Raw genomic sequence first — 18,436 nt, forward strand, 5'->3', positions numbered from 1 at the left:
TGGTCGGAGTTTTTGGGTGCAGTAGTTGCTGGGTGCTGGGGAAGGGGAGGGGGTGTTTTGGTTGTCTGTCTGCCCCTTCCCTGAGCTTGAGGATTGTTTCTTTTTTTCCCCCACTTGGAATTCAGTCTGGCTGAATATAGAGTATCTGCAGTGCTCCTATTAACCCCTTTCCGACGGAAGAGGAGCACTGCAGATCCTATATTCAGTAGACCGGGCACTTTCAGACACAGGGATACCTAATGTGTATGTGTTTCACAGTCATTTTCTACTTTTGTATCCATTCTAGGAAAAGGAGTGATTTAGAACTTTTAATTTTTTTTTTTTTTTCACTATTTTATGGGAGATTCTATACATTGATACTGCGGCTGGTCATAGCTCCCCCCCCCCCCCCCCCTAAAAACAAAAATGTAGATTTTTTTTTTTGCTAACTCGAGTGTAAGCCAAGGGGGGCTTTTTCAGCACAAAAACTGTGCTGAAAAATTCGGCTTATACTCGAGTATATACGGGTACATCATGGTTTGTTTTTTTATTTTACAATCCCCAACCCTGAAGCAAATTTTTAAAACCAGACATACGGTTTAGGGGTGCGTGAGTTGAAAGTGATAAAAGCCTGTTCCTTTTTTTTTTGGGCGATTTATTTTTTACCACACTATTAAAAAGTAAAGTAAAATGCCGATTTCAAATTAAAAGTTAAATATAATTATATAAAATATAAAAAACAAAATTAATATCCTTTTTTTAAAACAAGAAAAATACGTTCAAAGAATTTTCTCACGTGTCCCGAAATTCACGAGAATTGACAATAATCTCGCCCACACTGCGTTAACTTGTTAATTTATTAATGATAAAAATGAACAATTTCTATGTTTTTAACATGTTATTTACTTGTTTTTTTTAAAAAGCATCTGAATATATTACTGTATGATTATGTCATGAAATACAGTAAATTACCGTATATACTCGAGTATAAGCCGACCCGAATATAAGCCGAGGCCCCTAATTATACCACAAAAAACTGGGAAAACTTATTGACTCGAGTATAAGCCGAGGGGGGGAAATGCAGCAGCTACTGGAAAATTTCAAAAATTAAAATGGTCGGAGTTGTTGGGTGCAGTAGTTGCTGGGTGCTAGAAAGGGGAGGAGGTGTTTTGGTTGTCTGTATGCCCTTTCCCTGAGCTTGAGGACTGGGTTTTTTTTCCCCCACTTGGAATTCAGTCTAGCTGAATATAGTGTATCTGCAGTGCTCCTATTAACCCCTTCCCGATGGACCAGGAGCACTGCAGATCCCCTATATTCAGTAGACTGGGCATTGTCAGACACAGGGATATCCAATGTGTTTGTGTTTCACAGTCATTTTCTACTTTTATATGTATTCTAGGGAAAGGAGGGATTTAGAACTTTTATTTACTTTATTTTTTTAATTTTTTTGAAGCTTTCTTTTTCACTATTTTATGGAAGATTCTATACATTACTATTGCGGCTGGTCATAGACCCCCCTCCCAAAAAAAAAAAAAAATTTTTTTTTTTTTTTTGCTTGACTCAAGTATAAGCCGAGGGGGGCTTTTTCAGCACAAAAACTGAAATTCGGCTTATACTCGAGTATATACAGTAGTTTCCTTTGCACATTTTTCCTGCATATTTTTTTAGGTTTTTTGAATGCACGTTTGGCGCTTTTCAGGAATCGGGATAGTGTTGCCAATACCGTTCAATAAAAATAAAATTAATTCAGTATTTTTCCCATAAAATGATTAGATTTTCATTTGTTTTTTAATTAAACAATTTTTTAAACCTATATATTACACTTTTTGGTCTATGTTCAATTGTTCCATTTTTTGTTTTTAACAAATTTTTTGTTTAAATTTTTCAAGTATTTTAGTATTTTTTAAATACTTTTGAAGTAGTATTTAGTATTTGTATTTAAAATACTTCGGGATGAAAGTATTTAGTATTTTTATTTAAAATACTTCAGTCATAAGTATTTTGTATTTAAAATACTTTCCCGAAGTATTTTCCCGAACACTGACTAGGGGTGGGTGGTTCCCTCCATAGTTGGACTAGCACTCCCATTTTATTGCACATGTTTATTAAATTGTAACTGAGTATATATAGCTTTCATTCGCCCATCTGCCATAAGGCTATTTTAGATGGAGTTAGCTTCGGGTCATACTTGCCTGAAATTTATAGACCTGTTTTGGGTCAAAGAGAGGTATTTTATTTGGTGTAAGATAAGATAAGATAAGATAATCCTTTAATAGTCCCACATTGGGGAAATTTCAGCGTGTTACAGCAGCATAGTAATACAGATACAGGATAATACAGAGTAATATATTACAGACGTAGACACACATAAGCTTAGAAGAGAAGATATACTAGGAGTCCATGGCAGCGAAGGAAAAACAGAAAAGAAAGAGGAAGACCTCATGGTCATCGTCATAATCATTTAGTTCTCTGTGCGGAGTGATCTTCGTTTGGTCTGATGTAGATTATACAGCCTGGTCGCGGTTGGAGGGAAGGACCTGCGATAGCGCTCCTTCTCACACTTGGGGTGAAGCAGACGGTCGCTTACAATGCTGCCAAGTCCCATCAGGGTCCCATACATGGGGTGGGATTTGTTCTCCCGCATGGAGGTCACCACAGACAGTATCCTTCTGTCACCCACCACCTGTACTGGGTCCAAGGGGCTCCCCAGGACAGAGCTGGCCCTCCTGATCAGCCTGTCAAGTCTATTTCTGTCCCTGGTTGATATACTGCTTCTCCAGCAGGCCACACCGAAAAAGATGGCTGAGGCAACCACAGAGTTGAAGAAGGCCCTAAGAAGTGTCCCCCGGACTCTGAAGGCCCTCAGCCTCCTGAGCAGGTAGAGTCTGCTGTGGCCCTTTTTGTGCAGCGCCTCCAGGTGATCAGCCCAGTCTAGTTTATTGTTGAGGAGCACGCCCAGGTACTTATAGGTCCTGACTATCTCAATACATGTGTAGGGTCCCATCTGAATGAGGTTGCCTTGTCGTGGCAGGTGGGCTTCTTACTGTTTGATCAAATATGTGTAACAAAGAACCTGTAATTTGTATGTAATAGTTTATAGTAACAATAGTAGTAATGTTTTTCTATTTTAACTTTGTGCTGTGTGCGCCTACATTTTCGATATTTATGTATTGCCACGGTAGTTTAGTACCTGTTCACATTGGGATGTGCAGTCCAAATTTTATTTTGTGTAATATATACATATGTATACAGTATATCCTAAGGTCTCCAAAATCTATCATATGCACATACTTGTTTATAAGACTTTTTCACTTAGGCCATGACAGCCAGTGTTCTTGCTGCTACATAATAACAGAAGTTGGGAGAAACACTGACTTACCAACCGATTCCCTTTTAGCACTGATACATTACAGCAGCAGGATTCTGTCACTGTCCATGTTGCCTACACAGCAGCAGCGTAGCCATATTACCCTGCTTAGGCAATAGGGACCATTTCCCATCCCTGCTGTTGCTATTGTAAAGTACCTGTCCTAAATGGGCTACGTAAGGAAGTCTGTGTATCTCCCAACCATTGTGTGTGGTGGGTGAATAATGCAGAATTATATACCGGGTTGGGGGAGGGGGGGGGGGGCGCTAATAGGGCATTATGCAATTAGGGAATTTATTTATCTCATTATTATACAATTGCTCAAAGAAGTTGCAATACGACAACAACTTGAGGTCTACTCCTGAGCTTCATTATTTGCATCTCTCGGAAATTCTGCTAACTGGATAATGTCAGGCCCAAAGATGCCATAAATTAATTGTACAGTTTAACTATAGGAAAGGAATTATTTTAACACAATACAAAGCAAATATTACAATACAAAGAACAATAAAATATTAAACATACATTTGCACTTAACATAACATTGCATACAGGTTTTCTGGAACATATTCAACTATCTTTGCTACTATTTGCTACACGCTGCATCATACATGTTGTAATCCGCTAAGAATAATTTCATTCAAACCTATATTTGCACTAACATCATTATAAAAGTGTGATCACCCTCAGCTGCCCCATGAACTCCCCCCGGAAGGAGCTGACACAGCATCTTGCAGATTGAGCTGCTTTGATCCTAATAGGATCCAGGGTTAAATCTGTCATTAAACTGCTACCAGCCGCAGAGCTGCCTCTTAACCAATTAACCACCAATTAGTGGAATGGAGCCGTTCTGCATTAATATTTTAACATGATGAATCCGATCAGAGATCTACGGACCCCCTAAAGACTTGTTAATTCTTCCTCAGCAATACGTACTTGAGAACTATGACATGGCGTGTAAGTATTGGGGAGAAGGGTTTAATGTGCAATATTTTACTAGTGACTTAACAGCTTTATTGAGAAAAGCTGTCACTTTAAGAGATAAGCAGCAAAGCCTAAATATGTTAACCCTGTGTGAACTGAACGGGTCACCAAATGAACATTTATTACCTAACCATTCCCTTTATAAAACGTGTACGCCCGAATCCTCATTTACCCTTTTTGCCTACTAATTTTTGCAGTAAATAAAATCCCTAATGTAATATGACATAATACTTTTCTCCTTAAAGGGGCTCTATCAGCAAAATCATGCTGATAGAGCCCCACATATGCGTGAATAGCCTTTAAAAAGGCTATTCAGGCACTGTAAATGTTATATTAAACTACCCCCGTTTTAAAATAATAACCTAATAACCTAAAATAATAACGTCTTCCTCTGGCGCTCGCGAACGGACGTTGATAAAAAAAAAAAATAGCCTGGGCGCATGCGCAGTAGCCGTAGTAGAAGCCGCATGCTACTGCGCATGCGCCCAGGCTATTTTTTTTATATCAGTGTCTGTTTGCGAGCGCCGGAGGAGGACGGAACCGGAGGAAGAAGAGGCGTGGAGGAAGATGAAGACACACCCTGAATGCCCGCCCAGGGTGCACGATCCGTAAGTAGATCACATTCTTTTTTAGGTTATTATTTTAAAACGGGAAGGGGGGGGGTAGTTTAATATAACATTTATGGTGCCTGAATAGCCTTTTTAAAGGCTATGCACGCATATGTGGGGCTCTAGCAGCATGATTTTGCTGATAGAGCCCCTTTAAACTTGCACAACAAATTAATAGTAGGCTACGTATAGGCCCAAATCTGGACATCAAAAAGCACTGATTGAAAAAAAATAAGACATACAAAAATTGTCCTAAAGGTGTCCATATCCTTTAAAAGGCATTAAACGACTCTTGCTCCATTCCAAGCCTGTGGAGGGAGTAGCTGAGTACAGTAATGGTGGAACCCCCAACAATGATATTTATCACCTATCCAGGAGGCAAGGCAAGCATTCTTTTTTGCGAAAATGCCTTTAATAAGTCAGCCATTTCTGGAGGCCGTTCATCACCATTAACTCTAAAGTTAGTTTTTTTAGTTAGTCTTCGACTGTATAGTATCATAGAGTTAAATATGCATGTCTTATCAGTATGTTACCAGCCAGAGAAAATGTTTCACTATAGATCACCTCATTGTCTCCATGTCAGTATAGCAACTATACATGCCCAGATTACATGTATGACCTTACCTAACAGGGTCATAGATTGCATGTTCTCTGACTACTGTGAGTGACTTATGGTAGAAGATATATATAAAAAAAAACAAAAAAACTTGAGAGTCTTCAGTAGTTCTGTTTCCTGGATTTAAAATTCCCTCTTAAAACCAAAATTTTCATGTCATTGGTGATATTATGATCTTCACTGCTGAAATGTTTTGACACAGGAAGGTCCATTCTTTGTTCTCTAATTGTATAGGGATCTGAATTAATTCTCATTCTAAGCTTCTGACCAGTCTCTCCAACATACAGATTTTCAGTGGAACATTTGGTGCAAACATTTTCCTTATACTTATGGTAGAAGGTCAGAAACTGGGAGAGGAACTTTAATAACTCTTGGAGTGGTAGGAATCTCACTGTGCAGGTCTGAACACTGCTGCTGCTTTAAGGCTATCATGCCAATACATGAATCCTTCTGTAGTTGGCAGAGCTCTACTCCGAGCAGCACAGTGGTTAGCAATGCAGAGCTGGAGTCCTAACATCTGGAAGGAGTTTGTATGTTCTCCCCATGTTCGCATGGGTTTCTTCCCACATTCCAATGATGTACTTTTAGGGAATTTAGAATTGTGAGACCTATATGGGACAGTGATTGACAAAGTCTGTAAATAATATAGTCCTGCATGTGCGACTTTGTGTCCAAAAAAAAAAAAAAGGGTTTCACAGTGGGGCACCAGCGGTTTGCTTTAAAAACCCATTGAAATGAATGGGTTTTTAAACTGACCACTGGGAAGCCGTCCCCAAGCAGTTTTTCCAGGAATTTAGGCGGAATCACAGCGGACAGGTCAAGTCTCAAATGTGAACAGTGCATAAGACATTATCTTTACTGATGGCTTGTAGCGCTGGAGTCCTAGGAGCTAAGGACAACAGCAGCAAGGAGTCTGTAAGTTCTCCCAGTGTTTGGGTGGGTTTCCTATGGGTACTCTAGTTTTGTCCCACACTCTAAAAACCTACTGTTAGTGATTCTACATTGTGAGACCTACTTGGGACAGTGTTGGCAATATCTCTGTAAAGTGCAAATATGATGATGCTATATGGGTAAGCAAAATAGATAACTTTTCAGAATAAAACCCAATTTTAGGAAAAAAAATGAATTGTTTATGCATTGCTATCTTCTCAAAGATGTAACGTAACAAAATAGTATCACCAGTAAGAAGGTTTATGCACCAATCGTGAACTACTAGAATTGTGTAAAGTGCATTTAAAAAGTAACTTTTATTAGTATCATTAAAAGTTTAAATAACCACCAAAATAAAAATGGTCAAAAGTTAATTGGGCTAAATAAGTCTGTGTGTGAACACTAGTCAATGGCCCAGTTTAACTCCAAAATGCCTGTGAGTAAGACCTGGACTTACAAAGTAGGAGCCTCCACCAGGGGTGAGCCTGCTCCTTTCGCCGCCCGAGGCTAACTGCAGAAAGCCGCCCCCCCCCCGCCAGAGGAGGGGGCGGATCGGGGGCGTGGCCGGGCGGTTCGGAGGCGTGGCCGGGCTGTTCGGGCGTGGCCGAGTGAAGGGGGCGGGGCTTAGTACCCTTCGCTGGCAGAGAGTAGGCCCGGAGACTGCCTGCTCTCTGCCTGAGCGTGAGGGGAGGCTGCTGGAGCAGCGCTGCTCCAGTGGCCTCCCCAAACCACCACTCAGTGATAAGCCAGTCCAGGACAGCTTGTCCTGGACTGGCTTAGGTTAGCAAAAATGCCACCCTCCCTGAGGCCCTGGCATAGCGCTGCCTGAAGCGCTCGCTTCAGGTCGCCTCATGGGAGGTGCGGCACTCCCCCCACCCCCAACCAAGTTACTGTCCCTATAATTCTTTTTCAGAACAGCTCACTATCAGGGGCTAATAGCTTTTAGGGGTAACTCCTTGGCATTTAATTCAAAGTCATCTCAGTCATAAGCTCACAGGTAGGAGCAGAGCCAAACTGAACCCACAGCTGTCAGGTCCAGCACTAATAACCCACCAGGGCCGTTAATTCAATGGTAGGCACACACACACACACTTGCAGCAGTATTTCTAGATCGTATCTACGGCCTATATCTAAGCCTGACGCATTTCACCGGGTCTTGCCGGTTCTTCAGAGGCTAAATTAGACTAGAGACCTAACCAGTATCAGCCCGCTCACGGGTTAACACTGTTGATGCAGGTACGCTCCTAATGCTTTGAGCGTCCGGCCGACTGTGATGGATAGCCGCGTACCTGCATCAACAGTGTTAACCCGTGAGTATCAAAACCCGTGAATATCAAAAATATTCACATTTCTGTAGACACTACATGGGCAAAATTTTTGGGACAACTACACATTACATCTACAGGAACTTTATAATGTTCTAAATACAATACACATTAATATGGAGTTGCTTCAACCTTTGTAGCTAAATCAGCTGCCACTCTTGTCTAAGGCTAAGTGTTAATATCCTGTCAAAATAGTGCAATTTACCCATCCTTCACGAGTACTTCCCCTTAGTAGTGTGGGTATCTTGATGAGAGGGAGGAACCTTATCACACATATTGCTGGAGTTGCCCCTTCCGTTCAAATAATTCATAAAGTAACCATAACTCCAACTCCAACTCCAACTCCAATCCGCATATACAAATTCTCTCAGGATCACAGAGTCTTCTTTGACATTCTTACCTCATGCCTCTCTTATTTGTATAACAGGTTTTATATTAAATTATAGGCTACACTTGAACTTGCTCAGCCCTGTTGGTTATGAGATTTCGCTGCAGCATGTTTTGCTTCATGTTTTAATTTTTTTTTTTACTGATTTAGCTGCACTGACACTGATGGCACTGTGTATTATATGGGATTATACCTGTACTAAGATTTGAAAGGTTGTTTTTTTGTTTGTTTGTTTTTTTCTAAAGAGGACCTTTCATCACCTCCACTAATTCAAGTTCATAGCATCTGTTAATAGCTCCACTGATTCCAGAGCAGTTGGATTTTTTTCTCTAGCATCCACTGTCCCCATACAAAAAAAGAATGAGAATGTAGTTAGTTTTGGTACCTGATGTGTTTCGCTAGGTTCACACTAGCATTTGGGATTACATTCTTTGGAACCCGGAGAACAGAAACCTAGTCCACCTAAACAGCAGTTATCCGCGGAAACCCGTGGACCCCATAGATTATAAATAGGTCTGCCGGGTTTCCGTCCAAAACATGCTGAGCGAAAAGCATTGCTTGCAGGACTTTTTTCTCCGCATTTTTCAAGCGGAATGGGGATGGAAACCCCCAACGGAGACCAAACACTAGTGTGAACCTATACAGTCCAGAAAATAGAAAAAGCTGGGCACTCACTGTTGGAAGAGTATAAAAATATTTCAAACCTTTATTTCAAACATCCATGTAAAATACAATACGGGAGGAGGCACGCCTGGGAGAGGAGAGCGACAGCCGTTTCATGCTGGTAGCACTTTTTCAAGCTCAAGATATTTGTGTTACAAACAGATTACCAGCACACAGGACGAGATCACAAACCCTTTAACACATGGTATGTCAGTTCTGTGCTTATCTCTGAGTATATTCACGTCTATACCCGAATAGGTTGTGAGACGTCATACTTGAGTCTGAGGAAGGCCGATTTAGGCTGAAAACGTTTACGCTTACACCATACATTGTGTGTTTTCCACCTTTAATTAAACGCATCTTGAATCAGACCACTCAGTCTCAGTGGGATCCTTCTTGATGTACAGTCATGGCCAAAACTTTTGAGAATGCCACAAATCTTCTATTGTCACATGATCTGCTGCCCTCTGGTTTTTATGTGTGTTTGTCAGATGTTTTTATCACATACAGAAATATAATTGCAATCATATTATGAGTAACAAAAGCTTATATTGACAGTTAGAATGAGTTAATGCAGCAAGTCAATATTTGCAGTGTTGACCCTTCTTCTTCAGGACCTCTGCAATTCTCCCTGGCATGCTCTCAATCAACTTCTGGACCAAATCCTGACTGATAGCAGTCCATTCTTGCACAATCAATGCTTGGATTTTGTCAGAATTTGTAGGTTTTTGTTTGTCCACCCGTCTCTTGATGATTGACTACAAGTTCTCAATGGGATTAAGATCTGGGGAGTTTCCAGGCCATGGACCCACAATCTCTATGTTTTGTTCCCTGAGCCATTTAGTTATCACCTTTGCTTTATGGCAAGGTGCTCCATCATGCTGGAAAAGGCATTGTTGATCGCCAAACTGCTCTTGGACGGTTGGGAGAAGTTGATCTTGGAGGACATTCTGGTACCATTCTTTATTCATGGCTGTGTTTTTAGGCAAGACTGTGAGAGAGCCGATTCCCTTGGCTGAGAAGCAACCCCACACATGAATGATTTCAGGATGCTTTACAGTTGGCATGAGACAAGACTGGTGGTAGCGCTCACCTCGTCTTCTCCGAATAAGCTGTTTTCCAGATGTCCCAAACAATCGAAAAGGGGATTCATCAGAGAAAATGACTTTACCCCAGTCCTCAGCAGTCCACTCCCTGTACCTTTTGCAGAATATCAGTCTCTCCCTGATGTTTTTTTCTGGAGAGAAGTGGCTTCTTTGCTGCCCTCCTTGAGACCAGGCCTTACTCCAAGAGTCTCCGCCTCACAGGGCGTGCAGATGCACTCACACCTGCCTGCTGCCATTCCTGAGCAAGCTCTGCACTGCTGGTAGCCCGATCCCGCAGCTGAAACACTTTTAAGAGATGGTCCTGGCGCTTGCTGGTCTCTCTTGGGCGCCCTGGAGCCTTTTTGCCAACAATTGAACCTCTCTCCTTGAAGTTCTTGATGATGCGATAGATTGCTGACTGAGGTGCAATCTTTCTAGCTGCGATACTCTTCCCTGTTAGGCCATTTTTGTGCAGTGCCATTATGACTGCACGTGTTTCTTTAGAGATAACCATGGTTAACAGAAGAGAAACAATGATGACAAGCATCAGCCTCCTTTTAAAGTGTCCAGTGGTGTCATTCTTACTTAATCATAAGAGATTGATCTACAGCCCTGTCCTCATCAACACCCACACCTGTGTTAATGGAGCAATCACTGAAACTATGTTAGTTGGTCCTTTTAAGGCAGGGCTGCAATGATGTTGAAATGTGTTTTGGGGGATAAAGTTCATTTTCTAGGCAAATATTGACTTTGCAAGTAATTGCTGTTAAGCTGATCACTCTTTATAACATTCTGGAGTATATGCAAATTGCCATTAGGAAAACTGAAGCAGTAGGCTTTGTAAAAATTAATATTTGTATAATTCTCAAAACTTTTGGCCATGACTGCATACAATACAGGAGGAGGCACGCCTGGGAGAGGAGAGCGACAGCCGTTTCATGCTGGTACCACTTTTTCAAGCTCAACATGTTTGTTGAGCTTGAAAAAGTGCTACCAGCACGAAACGGCTGTTGCTCTCCTCTCCCAGGTGTGCCTCCTCCTGTATTGTATTTTACATGGATGTTTGAAATAAAGGTTTGAAATATTTTTATACTCTTCCAATGGTGAGTGCCCAGCTTTTTCTATTTTCTGGACTGTATATGGACTTTTTTACTTGCTGTGAGCACCACCAGTGAAGTATATGGAATTTACCCCTGACCTCCCAAAGCATAGTTTGTATGCATGCAGACACCTCAGCCTTTACATTTTTTCTTACTAGTGTGAACCTAGCCTTATTTAAGCTGTGCAATATCAGAAGGGCAGTGTAAGGCAGTGTGGCTTCCTTCAGGGCTTCAATCAGAAGTAGGCAGTGTCAGGACTCAAAATCACACCCCTTGCCCACTCCTTCTCAGACACCGCCCTACTGACAATACAGAGCCTAAGTAACATATCAGGCACCAAAACTAACAGCACTGATTAGGGGGTGTTCACACTTGCATTCGGTGTACAGTTTGTGCATTCTGCCAGGTTTCTGTCTTCAGCCCCGGCAAAACTGGACAGGGGATGGAAAGCCAGGAGTAAGTTTTTAAAACCCATTCACTTGAATGGGTTTGTAAAGGTGATCACCCATATCCACCTGCAGCCTCTCAGAGGGGAAACCATTTTTTTTAGCTGGACACAAAGTCGGACATGCAGGACTTTGTGTCTGGTTAAAAAAAACAGTTTCCCCCACGGACAGGCAGCAGGTGGACACGGGCGGTCACCTTTACAAGCCCATTCAAATGAATGGGTTTTAAAACTGGGTTTCCGTCCCCTGTTCAGTTTCGCCGGCGGAATGCACAAATCGGACACCGAGTGCAAGTGTGAAAGCCCCCTTACTCGGGATATTGAGGGCTAGGGAAAAAATTCCAACTGTGCCAGAACAGTAGATCAACAGCTATTAAATAAAGGAAAAAGCTGGACTTGGTGGAAGAGGTGAAAGGTCTTCATTTAAGTGAAATATGCATCAGATATTCCTATGTGTCTTCAAGATGGCTTTAGGTCATGCTGTTAGTATGTTTGTCTTTTACATAAAAAAATAAAAGCTTGACTTTGCAATTAAGGTGACATTCAAGAGATGACCTGCTACAATCTCCCTTGTTAGGGAAAATGACACTAAGGCTGGGGCCCCACGGGAAGTAAACGCCGCGATTTGCCCACAGCGGAGATGCTGCGGGAAAATTGCGGCGTTGTACAGTGCGAATCCCATCCCCACTTTGCGGGAAAAGATCGCAGCGTGTCCAAAAAGTTGTTGCGACTTTGCAAATCACAGCATGTCAATTATATCTACAGAAACGCCGGCGGCTTTCCCGTAGAGATAATGCGAAGAGAAAGTCCGCGGAGAAAAACTCTGTGAACTTTCTCTTCAAAGCACTGTGGAAAGAACAGCAATGTGATCACGCAGCGGTTCTTCCTGCAGCGCTTTATCACTGTGTTTACGGCCCATGGGGCCTTAGCCTAATACTCATTTGGTAACATTAAGCATTGAATTTCAATCACTGAGTCATTTTGTCAACCATGTGATACAAAGATGCTAGAGAGTCTCAGTATGCCCTAATAGGGCTTAAAAAACTGTTTAAATATAAGAGACAATCCCTTTAAGAGAAATTAAGTTTCCTAAATTCAGAAACTGATAAGGAAACCACTTGTTGTGAATCTCCACCATAATCATATTGATATATTATAATGTAGTCCTGACAAATCAATAAACTGTACAAAGGAAAAAAAGCCTCATATGATTTTCAGTGGAGGTTTATTGTTAATGTGGAAAAAAATAATCAGAAAAAGAGGATTTTTTAACTGGATGCAGAAAATGCAAGTGCCACATGGTTAATCTGCGCGTCTAAAAGTTCCCTAAAACTGAATCCAACATGGATATTGTGATCAGTACAATGATGTTCAATGTAAACAGTCCATAAACTAATAATAATAAAGCATAATCTATGTATACATGTCATACCACCTTAAACTTTCAGTGAGCAATATTGGACGATTTCCTTCATTTCACTCCTGTAATGTTGACAATGGTCTATTAAACTAATACTTCTTAGAATATTGTGACACTAGTGAATCTAAATACCAGCTTTAAAAATCAATACAAATAATTTTCTCTTTTTTTGCACTTCTGCCGACATCCTTTGGGCAGTGCCAATCATCATTAGGAGGGGGAGGTGACCCTTTAATAAAGTCAAGTAATCCCCCTACGGCTGCTGAATCTTCCTTCAGTGTTCTGGACATCTGTGAAGATTTCACCAAGATTCCTTCTCCCTTGCGATCTTCATCCTCGACTGAAGCTGGCCCCCCTTCCCAGCCACCACCGCTTAAGTCTCCAAAGCCTGGATCTTATTTTGGGACTGATCCGTTTGTTTGCTAGCAGTTAAGTGCAGGAGGAGAAGACGCTGCCAGGTAACCCGTTGAAGCAGGGGCGCAGTACAACAGTAGCCAACTATAACAGGTAACAATTGGTATCAGTTCATATACTACTCAAATACCTTACTTGACGTTTAGTCATAAATAAACATCTCTTTTCTGGATTGTATATCTAACAAAAGTAATAGAATTGCTGTTTTATGCTAGAATGACCCCCCATTAACCCCAATTTCCTCAATGGAAGGCCTCTTTAGTATTGCATGATACACAGCAGCTTGCTTTTGTATAGTATATGTGATTGAAAATTGTGAATACGTTTATCCAAGTCTCAAACGCAGGATACCCAAAAGTACACTACTTCTATGGGTTGTTGTACATTTTACCCTTAGGAATAGCATGTCTTGGTATAAGTTATAGTATAGAGTAAATCTTTAGTGTAATGCTAGTGGAACATAATTCCCTCTGAGAACTGGAGCATCTGCCGTGGAAATTCAGGACATGTGGGTTTGTTACAAATATAAATTAAAACAGCCATAGTCAGTTGTTCTAGATTCTGGTGAAGTAAAGCAGAATAATCTATGGTGCAGATTATGCAGAAAATTTACATTTCTATAAGAAAAAGTATTGTGGATAATCGCTATGCATTATACTACTGTAGGTACGTGCGAGGTACATATCTTTCTCAAACAACTAAATGATCGAAATTGTGGGAGAAAAAGTTCCAGGGCTCATGTATCTGCTTTCCCATTGAATGTGCTACTATCTGATGAATACTGTATCACGCTGCTGCGGCCTATACTATAATTCACATATTATGGAAACAATGGAAATATAGTCTATTACTATAAGTGTTAGTTATCTCTGGCACAACATATTAAATATGTAAAATATTGGGATACACAAATATAAGATATAGAAGTTTAAATGAGTTACCGACAAGGCTTACGAACAACTTGGCTCTGGACGGAAGGAATATGTTGGGGGAGACTTACAAGTGTATGAGGTGCGTCATTACATTTCATTTTTCAAAATGATTTTTCCGCTAGAAAGTTGGACTTTTTATCAATAACTAAGCCACAATCATCAGAAAAAGCTGGCTGAAGCTTGAACATAGGACGGCGACACTTGTCACCAATGCTTGACCCTATTTCAGCCGCCATCACAATCTTACATTGTTTGATCCATCTGATCTCTTCTGATGTGTTACCTTCTGGAAACCATGTATGTTGTTGTTTGCAAAGTTGTAACAAGACAGAAACCCTACTAATCCCTGAACAGTAGAGCAGATCTTCACATAAGGAGCTTAGCTGACATACCATGAGCTAACAGCATCATGAGTGGCCCTCTAGTCAGTATCCCCATCATACCCCACATTGGGGACTCAAAAGAGGAGACTGTGCATGTAATTCTGTTGCTTTTATACATGATATTATTATTGTGAATAGACCTGTACTACTGGGTTGTGTCTAGAGGTTTATGGTATATTTTACTATTACACATTTGAGATTTATTCTCTGGCTGGTTCCTTCTGTTAGATGTACGCATATAATTGAGAATAGTTGTATATTTCTTACATCATTTTCCAAAATACAGCAGAAATTCTACTGTATATGCAATGTAGATAGGATTCCTGCTACAAACATTGAATTTTAATTGAATATGTTACGTATTTTATAAGAAGAATTTTTGTTTGGTCTCACGTAGTTGCATTTTTGTGCTCTTGTTCTCTAGCATTCAGGATGTTTCTAGACAAATGTGAAGGAGACCTGTGTGACCTAAGAGGTGACAACACACCAACATCATGTCCTCCAGAAGGGGAAGAAGATGAGATCCCAAAGAAGAAACATCGCAGAAACCGAACAACCTTCACCACCTACCAGTTACATGAGTTAGAACGTGCGTTTGAGCGCTCCCACTACCCAGATGTATATAGTCGGGAGGAGTTGGCCATGAAAGTCAGTCTACCGGAAGTTCGTGTGCAGGTGAGACAAATGAAAGATCACGCAAAGCTAAAGTACACACCATCCAAACATTAACTAGAAGCATCCCCTTACCTTCTGCCATATGTTTGCGGTTGTTTAATTATATCTTAAAGAAACGTAAAAGAAAATGTAAAATATGTATCAAATTGTAGTTTATCATCACTAAGGCTGCACTCGCATCCCTCTGTTGTCTGTTCCGATAACTAATATAACACAAACCCCAGAAGCTGGAAGACAAGTACGAATAGTGCCCAACAGCGCCCATTTACTATACTGGAGTCCATTGAGCTAGCAAGTCAGGCATTTTTATTTGCTCTAGCTATTTTTGACTGAACCTGCAATGGAGACTCCTCATGGAGATCATCACATTGTTGTGAATACAACCTTTTATGGAAAGAGTTTTTCATGTTTCTTTCAAGTATTTGCAAATGTGCATATGTATTAAATATAGTGGACTACTCTTTTAATGGAAATAACAAACACTAATAATATAAGTTTATAAAAACTGTTAAAACACATTCTTTGTTGTCAATAGCATTTTTCAAAAATATATAAGACCAGGGACACTTTGGGCAAAATAACCATGAGTTAGTCTTTGCATAATTTCCGGCAGTTGACCCACGGCGACTTACCGTTGTGTAAATTGTCGTGGCCTGCGGCAAAAGACAGCTTAAAATACATTGAGCCCACAGCAAGAAATTGACCTATTATAGATTGAAACTAGACAAGCAAGGCGCATTGTTTTTTAATAATTCCACCCATTACTCTGATACTGTATATTGCAGCAGTATAGCCTCTGATGATGCCAGCAGCAGCTAACCAAATGCATCCCTGCCACATGTAGCCTAGCCTTAAACAAATCTCATCCACATGCTGCGGAAACAAGTGACTGGTGAATTCCCCAGGTGAGCTGCATGCATCCCCAGCAGAGCTGCTGCAACTATTTTACAGTGGACATCTCTGCTGCATCTCCCAATGGACAATCAGCAGCATTGTCGCTGTGTCTGGACTTACCCTTCGTTCACATCTGCGTTCGGTATTCCGTTCGAGAAGTCCGCATGGGGACCCCCCAAATGGAATATCGAGCCTAACTGCAAGCGGTGTGCAGTAAAAGCACACGGACCCCATAGACTATAATGGGGTCTGTGTGCTTGCCGCGCGCTGCCCGCACGAATCATCTGGACAGGAAAGTAGATTGTAAACTATTTTCCGGTCTGCATGATCCCTGCAGAGATCTGGCAGCAAGCACACGGACCCCATTATAGTTGATGGGGTCCGTGTGCTTTCACTGCACACCGCTTGTAGTTCAGTCCTCATGCGGACCCCCCTGGACAGAATCCAGAAGCAGTTGTGAACGAGGGCTTAGAAAGTTTCCTCAAATTAGATTCTATGGGCAACACAGACAAATTTTCTTCAGAGATTTCCCAACTCATCTAAGGATCAGTTCTTGCTGTGTTTGTAGACCTATATGGGACCAACGGATGGCAAAAGAGAGTCCTACTGGCACATGACCACCGTGTTTATGTCAGTTTTTTTCTATAGTTTGTGAATAACATAATGATCCACTGCTCCTTCCTAAGCAGCTAGGCAATATAAAAAAAATTAAAGTGGTTATTTATTGTGTTTTAAAATGGTGGTCTATGGGTGATGTACAGTCATACCGAATTATAAAGTGACATTTAACACGTTGCACCCCATGATTACAATAGTATGTAGTACAATATAGACTACAATTACCTATGCCTAGGATATATATTGGGTGCATACGTAGGGAGTTTTTCCCAGCAAATACATGGTTACCCAGAATAACTTTTGCAGAATTACAATTTTCACTGCCCAGTAGGTAATATGACATTTCCAAGTTAACATACAAAGAATTGCTGCGAAGCAATACTGAATTCAACTATGTATTTGTGGTAATGGTTTTTTATATCTTCGTTAAAAATTCACTCCCTTCCTACACCTTCAGCTGTCCCAAAGATGTGTGCAAAACAGATTATTAGCTCTGTGTGGCAGTTTCCATTTTAGGAAAATACCTGCTGCAAACCCTTCCACCCACATGTCACACATGCCCCTTATTACTCTATGTGCTTTTTCACCCTCTCCCTACTAATCCATAAACTGCTCTATCCAATTAGCAGACACTTCGAGCCGTTAATGGAATCATCATTATCAGGGATCTGGTCCCGGCAACGCTAATTGTGCTCATCCTAATGCAGCAAAAATCTTGCTCTTCTTCAGGAACACCTGACACTCCACTGGTTTATAGAATGATGCCTTCCAATCCCTCACAAATCCGTTTCTTTTCTGGTACAGGTCTGGTTCCAGAACAGACGAGCGAAATGGAGGAGACAAGAGAAGTTGGAGTCTTCCTCAGCGAAACTTCATGACTCCCCACTTCTCTCATTTTCAAGGACACCTATAACCACAAATGTCGGGCCACTAAGCTCTTCTTTGCCCCTGGATCCATGGCTCACGTCCCCTATATCTGCAGCCACAACTGTGCACAGCATGCCAGGATTTATAGCTCCTTCCCAAAATCTTCAATCGCCATACACTGGCCACACTTTCCTCAATAGTGCACCTCCAATGACATCTATACAGCCACTAAGCAGTGGTCCTTACCAGTGCATGGGCAGCTTTGTGGACAAGTTTCCCCTAGAAGAGTTAGACCAAAGGAGCTCCAGCATTGCTGCTCTTCGCATGAAGGCCAAGGAACATATTCAGACCATAGATAAGACTTGGCAGCCAATCTGATTTACAGCCACACATCTTAAGTCAAACCGAAATAAAGAGCTCACGATTAACAAAATCGTAATAGACTGTTAATGAAGACGGCCCATCTCTTGCAAATTTACATTACTTCATAAGAGAAAAACTAAGGAGTTGTGACATAGAACATTTTAGCATGAGGTGTCAAAGGTCTACAAATTGTAGAAGGGATTTTGGAGCTTCTGCATCATTAAACTGGTACTCGGATAAAGGGGATTCAGAAATATACTGTTCTTTTTGAGGTTTTTCCAAAAATATTTTTTTTAAATAAAAGAAAATCAAAGTATAATGCCGTGCAACATTTTATATCTTCAGTGGTCTTCTATTTTAGAGAAAATAGATGCCTGGGA

General features: G+C 41.0%; 1 protein-coding gene across 1 annotated transcript; it reads left to right on the plus strand.

Annotated features, from left to right (window-relative positions):
- The first annotated feature begins 4,169 nt into the window (after positions 1-4,169).
- RAX2 (retina and anterior neural fold homeobox 2) lies at positions 4,170-18,369 on the plus strand. Its single transcript, XM_075282370.1, has 4 exons — positions 4,170-4,303; positions 13,109-13,417; positions 15,064-15,314; positions 17,631-18,369. Exons 3-4 carry the CDS (start codon positions 15,072-15,074, stop codon positions 18,069-18,071), a joined length of 684 nt encoding a protein of 227 aa, XP_075138471.1. The 5' UTR covers positions 4,170-4,303; positions 13,109-13,417; positions 15,064-15,071; the 3' UTR covers positions 18,072-18,369.
- Positions 18,370-18,436: the final 67 nt, after the last annotated feature.

The sequence above is a fragment of the Leptodactylus fuscus genome, chromosome 1, assembly GCF_031893055.1.
Source record: "Leptodactylus fuscus isolate aLepFus1 chromosome 1, aLepFus1.hap2, whole genome shotgun sequence".
Lineage (NCBI taxonomy): Eukaryota > Metazoa > Chordata > Amphibia > Anura > Leptodactylidae > Leptodactylus > Leptodactylus fuscus.